At 34.3% G+C, this 19,827-nt stretch overlaps 1 protein-coding gene and 1 long non-coding RNA gene across 5 annotated transcripts in view; both read right to left on the reverse strand.

Annotated features, from left to right (window-relative positions):
- Positions 1–223: 223 nt before the first annotated feature.
- Positions 224–8,989, reverse strand: LOC118762144. The gene is made up of 3 exons (XR_004997923.1): positions 8,065–8,989; positions 2,459–2,465; positions 224–258 (listed from the first exon to the last, which is right to left on the reverse strand). It is a non-coding gene; the product is annotated as an uncharacterized LOC118762144 (long non-coding RNA).
- A 3,715-nt stretch (positions 8,990–12,704) lies between these two features.
- LOC115229835 (leucine zipper putative tumor suppressor 2 homolog) overlaps positions 12,705–19,827 on the reverse strand; it is a 209,919-nt gene continuing 202,796 nt past the window's right edge. For all 4 annotated transcript variants that reach the window (XM_036500527.1, XM_029800122.2, XM_036500528.1 and 1 more), the window contains one exon: positions 12,705–15,901. In XM_036500527.1, coding sequence (XP_036356420.1) covers positions 14,666–15,901 — 1,236 coding nt within the window. In that variant the 3' untranslated portion in view covers positions 12,705–14,665. The remainder of the gene's footprint in view (positions 15,902–19,827) is intronic.

Consider the following 19,827-nt stretch of genomic DNA (forward strand, 5'->3'; position numbering starts at 1 on the left):
ACCAAAGCCTTGTGAGTGGATTTGGTAGACGGAAACTGAAAGAAGCCCGTCGTATATATGTATGTGTTTGTCCCCCCCAACATTGCTTGACAACCGATGCTGCTGTGTTGACGTCCCCGTAACTTAACGGTTCGGAAAAAGAGACCGATAGAATAAGTACTAGGCTTACAATGAAAAAGTCCTGGGGTCGATTTGCTTGACTAAAGGCAGTGCTCCATCATGGCCACAGTCAAATGACTGAAACAAGTAAAAGAGTAACTATAAGAGGAAGATTAGTCCTAAATAGATGAGAAAGGAAACTTGTAACACCAAGTTCATCAATTATGAAAATAGTGAAGAAGGGAGACAAACTGGGGTTGAGAAAATTATGGCAGAGACAGTTTATTTTTACAACAGTTCTGTTATGACATCTACAATGAATTAAAGGTGACCCTTGCAATGGCAATATTTGTACAACAGCCACAGTTCTTACTATATCTGGCCCAAATATTCTACCTGCTATTTTGTGTTCAAACCGATCCAGCCTCTCACACCTACAATGTCATTCTAAAAATATACAATCACATCACTGAAATCTCAAAGCTATGAGATTAATTCAAAAACATTGTTAATAAATAAGCATTACATTTGACAATAATTTGAATGCTAGAGGGTTAAATAGTAAAAACAACTGCTTCTAAATTTTTTGGCGTATAAAATAAACTTTTCAATCTCCTGGTAGCCTTTGAAGTATCACTTTGGAGAGTAACAGTTCTCATGTCATTCCCAAATTTTTAGGATTTTTAAACTAAGCCCATGTCTCTATCCAATAAGTGTTTGTAGAAGAATGACAAAGATTAAGGAAATCTAATGTAGTTAAAGAGAATTTTATGAAGTTTCTGAAAACATTTTGGATTTTATTGCTGACAAATTGATCAAAATTCATTTCCCATCATTATCATCATTTAACGTCCGTTTTCCATGCTAGCATGGGTTGGACGGTTTGACCGGGGTCTGGTAAGCCATGGAGGCTGCACCAGGCTCCAGTCTGATCTGGCAGTGTTTCTACAGTTGGCTGCCCTTCCTAACGCCAACCACTCCATGAGTGTAATGAGTGCTTTTTATGTGCCACCAGCACAGGTATCACAACTACAATTTCCATTTGATATTTATTTTGATGTTGATGTACTTGACTCAATAGGTCTACTCAAGCACAGCAGGTCACCCTATGATCCAAGGTAAGCACATCAGATCGTTCTGCAACCCAATGTACTTTGGATGGGCTGGGGCTATGCGAAACTGGTGCAGGAAACAGCCATGAACTTACATTGTCGGGTCTTTGCAGTCACAGCATATCTCCAGAGGTCTCAGTCTTTTGTCATTACCTCTGAGGCCCAATGTTCGAAGGTCATGCTTGACCACCTCATTTCATGTCTTCCTTGGTCGACCTCTCCCCCGGATACCTTCAATGGGAGTGGCACTTCTTCACACATCTCTCCTCATCCATCCGTAGTACATGACCATACCAGTGCAAACGTCTCTCTTGCACACCACATCTGATGCTTCTTATGTCCAGCATTTCTCTCAGGGCACTTACACTCTGTCGTGTGTATGCTTTATGTATCATAACATTAATAAGGAATAAGAAAATTCAAAATGTTAGAGAAAGCAACTATTAACTTTAACTGAGACAAACATCTGGGAGTAATTGCATTAAAGAGGTCTGGTACTCATCTTGCTAACAGACATAAAGGAGAACACATCTTGATAAAATAATAAATGGTTATTGTTGAAAGAATGCTGCTGGAATTTGGAAAATGTTCTATATTATGACGCAGCTAGTTGAACTAGTGTTTGTCAGTAACTACCAATATTCTCTGGTTTATCTAGTAAACCAGTTAATGTCTGCCTACTATTATGAAATGGTAGACAACAATGATTGCACTATATCTATAAATGACTTTTTCTGCCCAATGTTTATCTAAGACATTCCCTTTCAAAGCAAATGTTTATTTTGGAATTTCATAGTCACATGTTACAATACTTCATTGTAAACCAAAGACAAGAACGATGGAAATTAGTAAAGACAGCTTTGAAAATTGGTTTTATTTCTTTACTTTTGTACTTATTGCTGTTACCTGGAAAGGTCAGGATTTATCCTTGTTCCCTATTACAGTTAAAGAGAAAGGTCTCTGTCTTCAATAGGATACACTACACCTGATTTTCTTCCCTCCATATACACACAAGCATGTATCTGACTCATACACTGTTCACTTTCCAGACATTTGTACATTACTGCATATGCTTTATACGCACTTTTGACAAGTTGTGGTGCACCTGAGCACTGTATACAATAATTTCATTATTATTATACCAATAGGTTTTACACAAAATATGTGAGTTTCATGAAACAGCTGTCAATTATACTGTGTTGCCTTACAGCAGTGAACTGTACTTCTATGTAGTATATATTTGTAACAAGAAAGCTTGATATTTTTACTAAGGAGGGAGTACAGTGACAGAGCAACACTCCAATTTAAATTTGTACATCAAAAACACTTAAACAGTACATTTCTTATAGCATACTCAATACTGAAGTACATTATGCAGATGGATTTCTGTATCTACAAACTAATGTTAGCCAATCCAGCTTGCAGAATTCAAGGTAATTCATTCCTACTTTCTTGGTTGTATTGTTTTAAAACCTTTTCTAACTCCACCTGTCTAACACCCGTGGACATGTTTACAAAGTCAGAAAACAGCACAGCTCCCATGACTTTCAGAAACATTTTTTCACGTTAAGAGTTGCTGAAGCATGGAACAGACTGCCGGCATCAGTTGTTAGTTGTCGGAGCACTGCATCCTTCAAAACTTCCCGAGATTCGCCAACACTACACCTGATTTTCTCCCCTCCATACACACGCAAGCATGTATGTATCTGACTCATACACAGTTCACTTTGCAGACATTTGTACATTACTGCATATACTTTATATGCACTTTTGACAAGTTGTAGTGCACCTGAGCACTGTATACAATAATTTCATTATTATTATTTAAAACAGATATGCAATAAAGCAGTGAGGACTCTTTAGTCTGTGAGCGCCCATGGCAACTTCACTAATGGTTGGTGCCACAATAAAATACATCCAGTACACTCTGTAGGTGTTGGGGATGCATCCAGACTTAGAAACTAGATAAAAATTGGAACACATGCGCAAGATCTAGTCCTCTTACCTGTCTAGAAGGTCTGTAACTTTGAACAAGACCCATCCAATGCATACAGCATAGAAAACAGATGTAAAAATGATAATGATGATTCCAAATAAATTTTACTTTCAGTTATATGTTAGTAAAATGAAGTAGATTTTAAAAATGGGCACAAAGCCATAGGTCTTGGGAGAAGAGCATAATCAATGAAATCCATCCCAATATTTTATTGGTCCTTTATTTTATTGACTCTAGAAGGATAACAGGCAAAATTGGCATCATAAGGATTTTAATTCAGAATACTGTGAAGTAAGTATTAACTGAACTTGTATTTTATTTTGTAAGTTGAAGAAGTAATTTTTAGATATTTAGGTCATATCACTAAACAAAGCTTTCAAATGTCTTTTGTTAAAAACTCAAAACTTGAAGCTTTAACAAATGAACAATGATTTTTCTTCATGTTTATTGACAAGTACTGAAAGTGGTAGCTTTGTTTGTGTTTGAGTGAGTGTATGTGTGTGTGTCAGTGAATATAGGAAGAGAGTGAAAGTGAGTATAAATGTGTGTTGAAGTATCACTAGTGAGTATTAACTGCAACTGAAGCAAAGAATGAGTAAGGATGAGTATTGAAAACCTAACAAATGCAAAGTAACAACAGCACTAAATATAGCTTTAGAAAATCATGATGTGCAGTCAATGATGACCCAAGTGAATGAATCACAGGTGAGAAAGAGACATGAAAAATATTGTTGAATTTATACAAAGCAGATAATTTTAGAGATAATTTGGATAAAGTTTGTTTTGTCTGAGAAAAAGCAAACATTGCCTGCCCCCTATATCCCTTACAATAATAGAAAATGAAAGTGGATGAGTAAGATTGTTAATGTAGAAGTTAACAGTGTTGATAATTTAGTGTGTTGTGGTGATAACGTATAGTGGGAAGATCCACGTGTAAACGGGGAGAGACTGCAATTTTGACTTTCATCCATCTGGGGTTCGATAAAGTACCAATCTGGGATGAGTGCCCAGGTGGAATTGTTACGGCAATGGATAGGATGCCTTGTGGTATTTGTTTGGGGGGTCTCTGTGTTCAGAGTTCAAACCCTACTCTGGCCTCTTTGGATGGTAGAGCTAATCCATTTCCTGTTTTAATATCACCATCCAGTCCTTGGGTGCCTTTAGAGGAGTTCACTTTGCTGCAAGCATTGGATCTAGGTCCCCAATTTGAGGATAACTTTTTTATACGAGTCTTAGAGGCCTTGAAAAGGGTCCTGGGCACTGCCCTTCCCTCCTGACAAAGCAATAATAAAAAAATTAAAGACATGGTTTGAAAAGAGAAAGGGAATGCATATTAAATGAGTGATCTCAAACAGTATCCTTAAAAAAAAAATCTGTCACCTTAATTGGTTTATATGTACTTTGCAAATAATTGTGATAAAAATTGTTGTTTCTCCAGATTTAAAATATTCTTGTAATACACCAAAAATGGTTCATACAACACTCCTAAATACTGGTTTCAAATTTTGGTACAAAACCAGCAATTTTAGGGGCAGGGTAAATGGATTATATCAAACCCCACTGCTTAACAGGTACTTATTTTATTGATATTGAAAGGATGAAAGGCAAAGATGGTCTTAGCAGAATTTGAACTCAGACCATAAAGTCAATAGATACGCCACTAAGCATTTTGCCCGGCATGCTAACAATTTTACTGGCTTGCCACCTTGACACTCCTAAATATTGCAACATCTAGAATGAAGACAACAGTTATAGATCAATGTTTCCAATTAACAGCTGGGAAATTAAAAAGAGAGAAACTATACTCGGTGGAAAACAAATTCAAGACTATATATCTGGTTTGTTAACCATTCATCCAGAGAATAATGATTGTCATCATAACACTCTTGATACTACATTCATTTAGCATTTACAAATATGATTTCAAAACAACATAGTCAAAATGACTGACTATGTTATCCTGAAGTCATGCCTACTGGCATTACATGCCAGTAAAGCAGGTTTGCCCCTCCTGGCTATTGTGGACCAGCTTCTGAAAGGTTTGTCAAATGTGGTTCATAATCAGTTCTTCCACCATTCAATGCCCAGCGTTTTTCAGTTTCCTCTTCTTTCTAGTGTTCAGTCAAGAATAGTCCAGGTTTTGATCTCTGATGACATGCCCAATCCATTTTTATAATTTTACTTTATTTTTATGGCTTTCAGGTTCCCTTGTCTTCACTGGGTAAGTAATTGTTGAAGCTTTGGGAAGTTACTCTTTCTACTACAGAGCAATGTGGATAAAATGCAGATCTGATATAGTCCCAGCCTGGTGTACGTAGAGAACTGAATGGAGCGTCATACACTGAAAATACTTCTTTCTTTGTTGAGACACTTCTTTGATATCCTGCTGCTCCTACACTGATAAAGAAAAGGCAACATAGAAATAGTAAAACAATATAGGAATTCTCTCAACCACAACTTTACCTCTTTTCAGTAATGATTTGCAGTTTTAGAGCGCATATTTAACATACTGTAGTTACTAACCTATCATAATGTACTGGCCCAGTAATGCTCTGGGCTTTTACAACATTTAAACAATTGATGAAAAGAAGCTATGAATTATTCCAATGATGCCAGTAGGGGGGAGTAAATTTTTGTAAAAAAATAACACCACAGGGAAAGAATACGTATATGGAAGAAATACTTTGCCTTTGGTTAGTTTATTGAGCCATGAAATGTCAACCTAAACTTTATTAGTAATGACATTGAGGATTTGGGCAGGGCACATCATTCTATCTTAGTCACCACTACTAATAAAAGAGTTCTCTTGTTGGTTAGTAAGAGTTTATTTCTCTCTCCACAAAACTTAAACTAGTTTTTCTATGGTGTTAATAATGGGATGCTTTGAACATTTCTAGAACATGCATCACACAAAGAGCTTATTTAATCCTTTAACAAATGTGCCATGATTCAACAAAGGAGACTTTGGAGGCAAGAAATAGCAGTCAAATCTTCCTCTAATTAATCGCTACCATCTCTAAAAAAAAAAAAAGGAGAAAAGACACATTAGACAATGTAGTCCTGAATGCCTGTAAAAAGACAAAATGCCATAGATGGAATGATTTTGATCAGGGTTAACCTGGAGCAAAACAGCAACAACGACAACAACAATAAATGTACTAAGATTAAACCCAATGACCTGTGAGTGCAATCCTAAGATCATTTAACCTTCCTCCTATTATTACAACTTATGCAACACTTGCTCCAGGCAAATCACCAAATTATCGCATTCAAATCAATCCATATCAAACTGGATTGGTTAGAAAATAAAACTAACCAAGAAGAATGAAATTCTGTGTATGACAAAGAATTTGAAAGTGATACACAAAAATTGATTTGTTAGAAATAGTACAACTATTATTACATCAGGTTAGGCACAAATGACAGGGTTTTCTCTCCAAAAGTTTTAGAGAAATGTGTATGTATCATCATGAAATAACTCTCATTTTAAAGCTAGGCCTATCATGTATCACCCCATTACAGTAATGGAAGATATTGATTTTTTTTCTCTCTTGTGTTTCTTTTTTTTTTTTGGTAGCAGTTAAAGTGCTTTTAGCTAGAAAAAAAATAAGGAAAACAGCAACAGTCTAGGAAGCTCAGGAAGTGGTGTCAAGGGCAGCATATGGGTGCATATAATGGATATGTGTTTGGGCTTTTGAAGGCAGGAGTTAGTAAATTGTCATCTTCATTATTCCATTGGAAATCAAAAATTAATGCTCTTTTAATCCTTTTTTTTTTTGTTAAAAATATTTTTCCTTTCAATTTTATTCAAGTATCAAAACAATAAAAAATAAAAAGCTTTTTATTTATTTTTTTTTTCAAAAACCAACAACAAATGGAATTTATAATTCAGAACAGAATCTAACATAAGCAATAGGAAAGCATGGTTACAGAAGTCTTTCTTTTTCACTTTCTCGCAATCCATACTAAAAATTCTTTCCTGAGTCATGATACTCACAGGGCCAATGCTTATCTTCAGTTTGTGTTGAGTGGATGGAAGACAGATCTCCCCCTGGATGGGACAACAATCTTTAAGAAGTCACCTTTCTTGGTGGATAATACCTACTTAGGTAAACCGAGGTGAAGCAAAACGTCTGGTTAAATAGCATCACACCTGCTAAATAGGACATGAACTCATTATTCAGGTGTGAAATATTAGTCGTACATAAGCGCTGGCAATTAATCATCTTAGCTATGTACCTCACCTCAACTATAATTACCTGACACAGGTAACCATTAAAGCTTTACCTTTTCTTTTAGCAGTACACAATATTATTATTATTATTATTATTATTATTATTAAAGATGTACATATCAAAACAAACATATACAAGATATTTTGTTTTTAAATACAAATTTTCCTGACACTGAAATATGCTTAATAAACTAAACCATAACTGAGTTATGTATTTAATGCTCTGTTTTTCCTTTTCCTTATAAATTCCAGATGACAGAATAGATTTAAATTCTCAGCACTTGCATGGACCAATTGCAAAAGCGGATTGGAGAGAGAGCTGTATGTGCAACTTCTCTCACTTCGAGAATTACCCCTTATGGACATGAAAGATGATGTCAGAGAAGATCTCAGGTTTGTAAAACAGGAAAGCTTCATATATTGCTGGACTGTTTTAATTAGTATTTTAATTAAGTATGGTTAATTGATATTTATTGCAGAGCAACTGATGAAACTAACAGATTAATTTATCAGATATACATATGTGAGTGCATATGCGTGTGTGCATGCATGTGTGTGTATATACATATATATATACAGGGTGAAAAGGGGTATTTGAGGACATTTCATTTTTAGTTCATTACACCTACAAATTAATTAATGTATCAATTTTTTTTTCAGATAACCCTTTCAAGATATCAGACTAACTCAAGAAATGAAAAGACATGCAGTCATAGTTGCTATACATGCAAACCAAAAGTGATTCAGAAATTAGCAACTTTCTAAATGTTGCAAGATCATTTGTACACAAAGTTCAGTCGGAACTGGAGGCATGTGATGGTAGCGTTTCACCTGTATCAAAGAGAAAAGAACATTCACAACGCTCAGATACTAAAAGGAGACCAGAATTTATACAACATGTTCAAAACATTATCGATGAAAACCCTAGATCAACGAGGTCCATTGCTAAAGAACTTCAGGTGTCAGAGTGGACTATCAGAACTGTGGTACATCATGACATTCGATACAAGTCCTATGTAATGAGGAAAGGCGAAATTGTATCTGCAAAGACACAGAAAAACCATCTTGTCCATTCAAAACGGTTTCTTAACAAAGTGAAAAACCCTCATGAATAAGGCATGCTTTGGTTTTTCTCTGATAAAAAAAAAACTTTGACCAGGATCAAAAGTCTAACAGAAGAAATGACAGGTGGTTATGTGCAGATCCTTCTGAGGTATCAAGAGTGATGCACACGAAATTTCCAGCAACTGTGATGGTTTTAGGAATGACGAGTAGCGAAGGTCATGTGATGCCGCCCCACTTTTTTTCCACAGGGTCTTAGAATTAATGCTACTGGATACATTGAGGTACTGGAAATTGTTATCAAGCCCTGGATTGATGAAGTATGCAATGGAACCATACGTGCTTCAACAAGACTCAGCACCTTCTCATCATCATCATTGTTCGAACGTGGTCGAGACAATGGAATTTACCATGCTACGCCAGACCTCATGGTCCATCATAGCATTACGGAGGTCCTGTTGCTGGATGCCTGTATCCCTGGAAATTACATCAGGGTAGGAGAGTGCGCCCCCTCTGGTATCGCGAGCAGATGGCTTCCAGAGGAGAAGAGTAGAAATTACCTCGTTTTCAGCTCTACAACAATGTCCAGCAAACCGGACTCTTCTACCTTTCATAAGAGATGATACAGGTGGTAATTTCCCATATATTTGTACTTTGGTTGGATGATGCTTCCACGAGAGATTTTGAGCTCTCATAAGGAGGCGAGTGTAGGTTCCATCCAACCGCCTCTCAAGCTTCTTTGATAACGTCCAGGTTTCTGAGCCATTCAGTAGAATTGGTTCGACTGTGGCTTTGAAGATTTTTTAGTCACCCAAGAATGGTTGTCAGACAATCATTATGATTATGTAACACCTAATATGTGGCTTCCAAACTCGCCAGATTTGAATCCCATGGACTACTACGTGTGGAGTGTTGTTGAAAGGGAGACTAATTGTTATCTTCATAATACCATAGCTTCAGTAACGGCTGCCATTGTCCAGATGATGTCCAAAATGAATAAGAACCATATAGTGTCAGTATGCCAGCAGTCTCAGTTCCACATTGAAGCAGTCTTTGAAACCAAAGGCGGTTTCATAGAATAATTTACTTAAAAAAATCATTATCAAAACTAATTGGACAAATGTTTATGCAAATACATATTTATTTATGCTGAAATATAGTTGTTTTATTGTATACCAAAACTGTCCTCAAATACCCCTCACACCTTGTATGTATATATATATATATCTGTAAATGTAATATGTGACAATTATTCGGTAGCCAAGATAAAACTCCAAGTTTCAGATGCCGAGGTTTTTTCCGATGGCCAGATAACTGAAGAGATGGTGGCGTGGATTTCTACCTCAGCATCCGAAACTTGGAGTTTTATCTTGGCTACTGAATAATTGTCACATATATATATATATATATTTACAGATAAATTCCTCTATTTACATAATATCGAGGTCTCTTTCTTTCTTTTGCTATCTTACCACTTTTATCAATATATATATATATATATATATGCATCTATGTATATGTACACATAAGGAAGACTAAGAAACAAAGCAGACAAAGTTTGGAACCGTTTTGTCTTCATTACAGTTTCCATAATTCCTGTCTACTAATCACTAACCTTTATGAACTGCAGTGGTTGAGGGGGCTTAGGTGGTGGTCACTCATCTAAAGATATTTTTAAGTTCATATCACATCAGGGGTGCTACGTTGTGCAACTAGTAAGGAACTACACCCCTCCCAACCCATTCGTTTGGCATCAGAATAAAGAAAGTAGTAAAAAAGAATGACTCGATGGTGGCATGATTAAAGTTGCAGGTCCTATGTGCTGAGACCTTCACGAAAGAATAGCCTAGATTGAACTAATGTCACTCGTTATCTCGTTGAAAAGAGAAATCTGGCCAGGTTATGAGTAACTGCTCTCCAGATTTAAACATTAAGTTATATTTAAAAACAAAAAAAAAGAACAACAACAAGAACAACAAAAAACAAGTACATAGTGCAGTGTCCCAGTATGGCCACAGCTCACTAGCTGAAATGAATAAAAAGAAGATATATATGTATGTATATATATATATATATATATAATATATGTGTATGTATGTATATGTATAATATATATGTATGTATATTATATATATATATATATATATATATAATATATATGTATATATAGGTGTATTATATATATATATATGTATATCTGAATAATATATGCATATATATGTGTATTATATATATATATATATATATATATATATATATATATACATACATATATATAATACACATATATATATATATATGTATGTATATATATATATATTATATATATATATTATATGTATATTTTATATATAAATATATGTGTATGTATGTATATGTATAATATATATGTATATGTATAATATATATATATATATATATATATATGTGTGTGTGTGTGTGTCTGAACAGCCAGCTGAAATTTGTTGAAACTGGCCGTTTTCACTTCTCCCTCTGAAAGGTGACGGTTCTATGTTCCTGAATGAAGTTATAATAAATGTCATGAGAACGTTTCTACCGAAGACATATTCTTCACATAGAACAGATTTTTTTTCAACAACATATTTACATCTCAGAAAGATTATTGTTGGTGTTAAAGTTTAAAATCAAACTCACACTACATAGATTTGTGCAATATGAATAACAGTCAATAAATACAAACTATAAACAACCTTATTGTATTTCTTTCTTTCTTTCATTTTTTCTTTTTTTTTTTTTTATAATACATTAGGAATGGCTTTATGTATTCAGAGGTGTCTGAACAAGGATTATGATATTAGTGTTTTCACACTTGAAATACATGATTTAATGGAATCACCAATCAGAGAATGTCAAGGGGTCGATACAATCATCATACTGAACCACTCATGCTGAAAGATTAACTCGTTTGATTTTGTTAATAAAAAAATATGGTAATTAAAATAACAATTGTAGTAAAATAATGAGCAAAATAAATTAAGTGTAATATTCAATGTAAAATAAACAAAAAAAAAATTGACAAAAATTATTAAAGTTATTTATCTATCTAATGAGAGATACCACTACAAAGAATGCTATATACTATTGGCTCTGATTCAAAGCTAAAGTATGATTGTCCTTCAAATGGATGGCTTTGCATCTAATGTGAGTCTAAACTTTTAAGATGTTGAGATATCAGCTATCATTGCATTGAAGCATGATTTTTCTTCATATCAACAACAGATACAACATGTGAGGAGACTATACATGCATATATATATATATATATATATATATATATGATGCTTGGGTTCACAAATTATAGAAAAAGAATAATCAATACACTGCATAAGTATATAAATTTTATTTCTGGAGCTGGAAAACAGTCTAATGCTGAAAACCTCCTGAGGTCTTTCAGTAAATTTGGAAGAGTTTTCAGCCTCAAAAACAAAATTATATATATGTCATAATCATTTCAATTTCTTGGCAAAGCTCCTACTAATCCAACAGAATGAAATTCCAGGACAATATATATTCATTGTAACTTAAATTTTGTTTTCCCCCAAGACTATTGTTCATTCATAGTTCAGAGAAGAATTCTTCCACTAAACTTTCCTCTTGTCTCTGCTGCTCTGATGGATAATTCTCTAAGTATTAGCAAGAGCAGCAGATATAACAACTATATATATATATATATATACGTGTGTGTTTATGTGTGTGTGTGCGTGTAAAATGGTTGAATTATATTTTGTCCTTTAATTTGGAGGATTCCAAAGAAGATTTCTAATATAGATTCTTCATATTTTGCTGGTAGCTTACTGGCGTAAGTTTGCAAATTGGTGTTATGTGAATTTATGGAAAGAAATCACATAAAAGTCGTTAAAAATGGAGAAGAAGATGTTAAAACGAAAAGAGAATTTTAATTATTAAAATTCTCTTACATTTTAACATCTTCCCTTCTCCATTTTTAACAAATTTGTTGAGTTTTATGGAATTCCTTTATATATTTATATATATATATTCAACTAATATGTAAGTAGAACATATATAATGACTGAAGCCCTATAAATTCTGGTATTTAGTGATGGTGTGTGTATGTTGACAGCAGCAAATATCCCAGTTACTTCACATATAGTTAAAAAGGATCAACAAATAATAGTCTTACTAGGCATTGAGCTTGATTAAACTAAATGATGGTGATGTGTCCATTCTAATGTCTAACAACTGGACACTGAACAGGTTTATCAACTGTTACAGATGATTTTCTTTTTCTGTTTTTTTTTTTTATAGAATTGCTTATAAGAAATGCAAATGCTTACAGGCAAGTCACTACAGTTGCAAGAAATTAGGAACTGAACTCAGACTTGAAAAATGTTCAAGTGGCACAAGCACAAATTTTATGGACAAGTAACACAAATCTCTGTGGAAAAACTACATTGAAAGGGTTAGTTAAAAGGACGGTCACCAAAGAGGCAGATCGGGAAAGCCTTGATTTGATCACCAATTGCAATCAACCATATTTGATGGCAAAAATTGATTTAGATCTAGTAACAGTGGAGGGTCTGAATTACTGAAGCAATCATTAAGGCTCCCATTAAAGATCTACCGAGTTAATTAAAGGTGAATTAACTAATATCTCATGAAGAAAACACTAACCATTTGACGAGCTAATGTTGAGCAACGTTGAAAATTGCTTTACTATATGAAGGAATTGTATAATATCTATCACACTGATGATAGAGCTATGTATGTTTTCATCTACAGAAAGAAAATAACAAAGTATAAATTTAGTTATTATTATAATCTTAACTTTATTCTATAGTTTTTATATTTTTATAATTTATATTCAACGTAACCATCATATCCCATGTCTTATGTTCTGATGTTTTCTTTTTCATAAGTCTTGTAGAAATTAAAGACCTTATTATTATCATTTTTGTTTAATATTATTAATATCATGATTACGATAAAATGCCTTGCAATATTTAGTTATGATTCTTTACATTTTCAGTTCAAATCTTGCTAAGGCCGATTTCACCATTTAAACCTCCGAGGTTAATAAAATAAGTTTCAGTCAAGTACTTCAACTGAAATAATCAGACAATGCTCCTCTTTTCACACTTCAGGTTTTGTGCCTGTCTTAGAAATCAATATGATGATTGGCAACAGGCAGTACAGTGTTATGGTCAGCTCTTACATCCAGAATATGATTCTTTGTGGATCTGATTCAGTTACATTTTTTTAGATTGCTAATATTGTTAGAATGCATGAGAGTTCTATTTTCTCATTTTCTTTCCTTATTTAAAATTGAGCAGCTTCATGCACACACAAGAAATGTTATCATCAATAGCAGCAACAGCATCATTATGAATACATTCAGCTATTTACTCCTATCTTTACTTTTTACATCTATTAATTCTCTAACCTAGATTTGTTTCTACAGAAAGGAATAATAAACATATCAGATTTGAAAGAGAAACAAAAACCGAACATGGTGGCTAAGGATTCATGTAAATGGATTTGACAATTCTGCTTAGATAAATTTGTAACTTAATTCAACAAGTTTGTTTGATAGGCATGAAACATGCTTAAATGGTTGCTGCTCATTCTAAAGAGTGAAGAGGCAGAAAAATGAAGGGATGGAGTGATTCTGGGGGAAAGACCAATATATCATAAAAATAATTACTTAAAAGTGATAAAAATAAATAATGAATAATAAAATCTGATATAGAATATGTTAAATAATTATTTACTTTGATTTTTCTGTCGTGTTTTTTTTAGTAAAAAAAATAGATAATAACAATAACAATTTCTTAATCAGGCATGAAGTCTTAGGCAAGTGGAGTTAAGTGTCTTGCCCAGGGACACAAGACAATGCCTACTGTGGGATATGAACACATGATTGGATATTGTGTCTCTCCAATAACAATAATAATAATAATAATATTAATAATTTTAAGTAAAGATAATGATAATCATAGTGACTAGATAATCCTTATAGGGATTATCCTTATCTTGTAAATCTTAGATGACAAAGAAAAAAAAAATGAAAACAGGAGCATCAGAAGCAGCAAAGTGCATAGAATGTGAAATTAAAAAAAGTACTAAGCGTACAGTCTAAAATTTAATACTTGGTTTTGATAAGAGTCTGAAATTGGAAGGTGACTAGCAAACAGACTCTTCAGCACCATTTAGGGCTAAAAGTTTTAAGTCTCTATTCTCAAGATCAAGAGTCAGCTGCTCAACTTCTGCCTCAAGATTTTTATTTTTACGAAACATTTGGATGTAGTTGAGCTGCAACTGCTTCTGATAGCGAATCACCTTACTTTTTTCTTCAAGCCATTGGTCTCGTTCGTGCTCAAAGTCTTTCTTGTGCATACCTACTTGTTCTTTATATTGCTGTAGTTCCCATTGCAGTTCACCAATTAGTTTGCTCCTTACTGAACACAAAGACGGATCAGCACAGCCAAAAGCCATATTGTCTGACAAATTTTCAGTCTGGCAAGCAACATCACAGTGTTCTATGGAATAATTTGCATGAGAACAAGCAAGAAGACTCATTCTGTGTGAATGGGCTTCTTCCCCAGAAGCCTCATCAGTTGCTTTGTCTGAATTATCCATGCTGTTTCTCTTTTGAGCCTTTAGAGTGTTTGTTCTATGACTCGCTTTCAATAATTTCTGTGAAAACTCAGTAGTTTTCTGCAACTCAGATCTAGATATTTCTAGTTGACATTTTGTAAACTCCAACTGTTTTTTTAACTCTTCAGTTTTATGTAATAAACTTTCTCTTTCTTTCAACAATTCATTGTAAAGCTCTTGTAGTTTGTTCTTTTCTTGTTGCAGAATCTGAACTTGCACTCCAACTGATTGTTCATACTTAGCAGATTTCTTTTGTTGTACTTGGTTTCGCTTTTCATATTCTTCTTTGAGGTCCTTAAGTTCGTTGTGCCATAAATTCTTTTGTTCTTCATAGACTTGGAATATAGCTCTTTCATTCTTATCCATCACTTCTCTAAGAGCCATTATTTCATGTTCTTTTTCTTTCAACATGGCCTCCAATTCTCCAACACCACTGTCACTAGGAGAAGGTGTGTCTATACAGTTTCCTAGTCGACTGCTGGACAAATGACTCACGCTCGATGTTCGGAGAGGATCTGCATGGTCAGAAGCCCGCAATTCACTAGGAAAACTGCTGGACGGGTCACTGTTGTTGGTTGGATGAGAGCTGGGCAATACATTTGCAGAGCTCTGATTAAGCAAATTGCACTCTTGTGACCCATATCCATCATCCATCGTAGGATGTTTCTGGTCATGGTAACTCTGACTATTGCTTCTTTTTACGTATCGGTTGGATACTACTGGTTTGAAAGCAATTGGTCGGACAAGACCTTTCCCTGGTGCCTGAAAATAGAAAAATTAAAGATAGAAAATTTTGAACACATGATTGAGAAAAAATATTTTATACTAGCAAGTAGGTCTCACACGAAACTAAAGTGAAAACTACAACTAATGGCAGAGAATGGTGAGTCTGATACCAAGGCTATATGCCCTGTACAGAAATGAAAGTAAAATTTTATGAAAAGATATTTTCATATATTATAATTTCTCAAGAATACACAATGATATGTAGTAGATATAATAAAAACATAAATATACAAGTAATTAGAGATCAAAGAGCCATCATAGTTTTTGAGATGTTAATAGGAATTGTCAAATATTGTACTGTTAGATTAGATTAAAGGTTGAAATTCTATCAGTGACAGAGCGATGAGTGTACAGAGTTAAGCATTGTCTAATATCAGTAATAATTTATTAAATTTATAAAACTAACTTGTTCAAAATAAATGTAGAGAGACTAAATAAATGTGTAGGCGCAGGAGTGGCTGTGTGGTAAGTAGCTTGCTAACCAACCACATGGTTCCGGGTTCAGTCCCACTGCGTGGCATCTTGGGCAAGTGTCTACTGCTATAGCCCCAGGCCGACCAATGCCTTGTGAGTGGATTTGGTAGACGGAAACTGAAAGAAGTCTGTCGTATATATGTATATGTGTGTGTGTGTGTGTTTGTGTGTCTGAGTTTGTCCCCCTAGCATTGCTTGACAACCGATGCTGGTGTGTTTACATCCCCGTCACTTAGCGGTTCGGCAAAAGAGACCGACAGAATAAGTAAGTACTGGGCATACAAAGAATAAGTCCCGGGGTCGATTTGCTTGACTAAAAGCGGTGCTCCAGCATGGCCACAGTAAAATGACTGAAACAAGTAAAAGAGAGAGAAAGACTAAAAGAAACAACAGAAAATTTAAGAATTTAAAATGTTTTTTTCCAGTTTCATGATAATTATCAAAACTCGTTCTTAATCTCTATTATTCTGACTAACCCAATATCAAAGATATTTGAGAGTTCCAACTGTAACCACAGGTACGAAAACCAATAACTCAACAGTAGACTACCTGTCTTGACTGTATAATTCTTAAATTACTCAGTAACATTGCAACTTTAAATTAATATGTAATGTAAGTCATAAGTTCCTTAAAGTACATCAATGTATAAGTGTTCCAAAATGACAAGAAAACCAACAAAAACAAAAATGTATGATCAAACAATGATCAAAAGATTATTACATGCTGGACAATTGTTAAGAAACAAAGAAAACTTATATTGATTTATAGTCGATGTTATGTAGTAGTTTCATGGTGTAAACAACGGGATATGTTCATTAATTTTGATTGATTCATTCACATAATGAAGTATTCTTGAAGACATCAGAAAATAATGCAACAAGTTCATATTTCTTTTCTCTATAATTCTACAACATACCTCATTAATTAAAAACAATATCAGATTTCACATTATAAGTGTAAAAGGATTTATATAGATTTAGCTTTAAACTAAAAGTGATAGCAAACTGGGATTAAAGCTGTATCGTGAACATCAACCACATTGATATTACGAATATGGGAAGCTAATACAAAGAGCGTGTGCACTTTCTCTGATTAATTATTAATAATTCTGATTTATCTTCCTTCCTGAGCCACTGCTATATCTCTCAACTAAATGCACCTTCACCTTTATTCATCACTCAAGACATTCAGCTCTAATCCCATCTCTCCTTATCACTCTTATCAAACAACCTCCCCCCTCCTCATCCATTGACCATATCCTCTCTTATACCAACCTTTTTGTGCTGAAGCTTTGCTTTGGCATCTCATTGCTACCATCTTTTTTTTTCTCCCTACCTACTATGATTTGTGTCCTTATATAATGTTGTGTGACCTTGTATCTCTTTCATAGCAAAACGCCTGTGCTTGGCCATCTATCATACATTTTAGCCCCTCAGTACTTGGCATAATACCACCTTCACCTAAGAGGGAGGTGAATATTTTTCTTCTTCCCCCTTTCTGTTCTTCTCTGTCTTGCAACTTAGCTGGTGGCACAAAAAAGTGCACCCAGCTATAGAAAACACAGCAAAGCTGACACTGGAGCTGGGTGCAGCCCTGCAGCTTGCCAGATCCTGTCAAAATGTCCAACCCATGCCAGCATGGAAATGATAATCATGATGAAGAATTATCACCACTTTTCAATCTCATTAACTCAGTTAATCAACTGAAACAGATGCTAGTTTTCTTTGCAGAAAGAAAAACAATATTATTTTCACCCCATGAGGTGTAACTGCAGTGAAAGAAAAAGAGGTTATTGTCATATTGCCAGGAATATGGCACGAAGTGAATCCAAAAATCTAGTCTTTGGTGATCAACTAAGTTATAATAGTGGTCAAATCTTGGAATCTGATATTATAAAGTGTGAAAAACCAACCGAGATTGTACAAAATCACACTACTTACTTTGACCAAGTTTGTTCCTTTTAAAAATATTTGTTTTTGAGAAGTTATACCCGCAAATTCTCTTTTACTGGTTCTAGCAGTGGGTTATGGTGAAACTGAAGTATCACCAGAAAAAATATAGTTTTCTGATGTTGAACATTTTAACATATTAGGAAACATTAGCTAAGCTTAAGAAATTATTGATGTATTTAGCTCCTTGTGGAAAAATTAAGGCCAGTGAAGGTCATTTTAGTAGCTGAAGATGAAGATGGAATCAACTGATTTCAATATTAATTAAGAATAGGGGGAGTTTACGAAAAAAACAGAAGACGAAGACAGGTGGTGTACAAAACAAACAGATGTGTTAGTATAACACTCAGGAATAGAAAAAGTCTTTGACGTTTTGAGCCTACGCTCTTCTACAGAAAGGGACACAGAAAAAACAAGGAGAGAAAAAAGATGTGTGTAGTGGCTAACGATCTATCATGGCAACTCCTTAATTAAGAATACATCAGGATCTGCTTTCTCTTTCTTCCTCAGATACTGAGTATATAGAGAAGAAAACTACCTGAGAATGTAAACAAAAGTATGCTTAGCCACAACTTATTTACATGGTTGATGGCAATAATTGCTAGTTTACCAATATGAATAAATATATAGTCTCATATTTAAGTGCGTTCAATCACCCTGTGTATTAGACTTAATTTCATAACAAGACTAAATATATATGAATATGAATCCACGTGCTGTACTGATACTCTCAAAATTAGTCTTCCCCAGTTTTCTTGTGTCTTTGAACTCAAACTAGAAGTCTCCCCCTCCTGCCTCTCTCTCACAGCCACTTGTTAATTATCCAGCTAATTATGGCATTCTTTCACCCATCCTAGTCATCTCACACCAACAGCTAATTTCTTGCTAGATGATAAAAGCAAGCTGAGTTCTCTTCTTAAGACACACTATAATTCCCAAGAGAATAAAAACTGATATACAATGAACCAGGAGATCTAACAGCCAGTCTGATAAATGACTTTTTAATACACCAACAGTTTATAAGTTTTAGTCAATTAATGTTTCTTCTATTAAATTAGTATTTTTCTGAATGTTAGTGCACATATCTCTTTTCCCCACGATCACCACTGCAATCTGCGTCTCCAGACCCCATATTTCCCTAATATTATCCAAATCCCCTTCCAAAACCACACCCTTTGGGACCTCTAACTCAATTTCATTTTTCTTTAACCCTTTAATGTTCAGCTTACTCTGTTAAATGTAATATTTTTTTTACTCAAATTGTTTTTAATTAATCATGCAATATCTTATAGCTTTGAGGTTTCAATGATGCAATTGTTCATTTTTAGAATGTCAATGTAGGTTAGGTGTGAGGCCTGATCTGGTCAGTTTAAACATAAAATAGGTAGAAAACTTCGGCCGGATATGGCCAGTTTAAACACTAAAGCGTTAAACCTCTGGTCTCTAACAAAACAGTGTTTTAATGTCCATTTTCCCATA

This window comes from Octopus sinensis, linkage group LG2 (assembly GCF_006345805.1).
Source record: "Octopus sinensis linkage group LG2, ASM634580v1, whole genome shotgun sequence".
Classification (NCBI taxonomy): domain Eukaryota; kingdom Metazoa; phylum Mollusca; class Cephalopoda; order Octopoda; family Octopodidae; genus Octopus; species Octopus sinensis.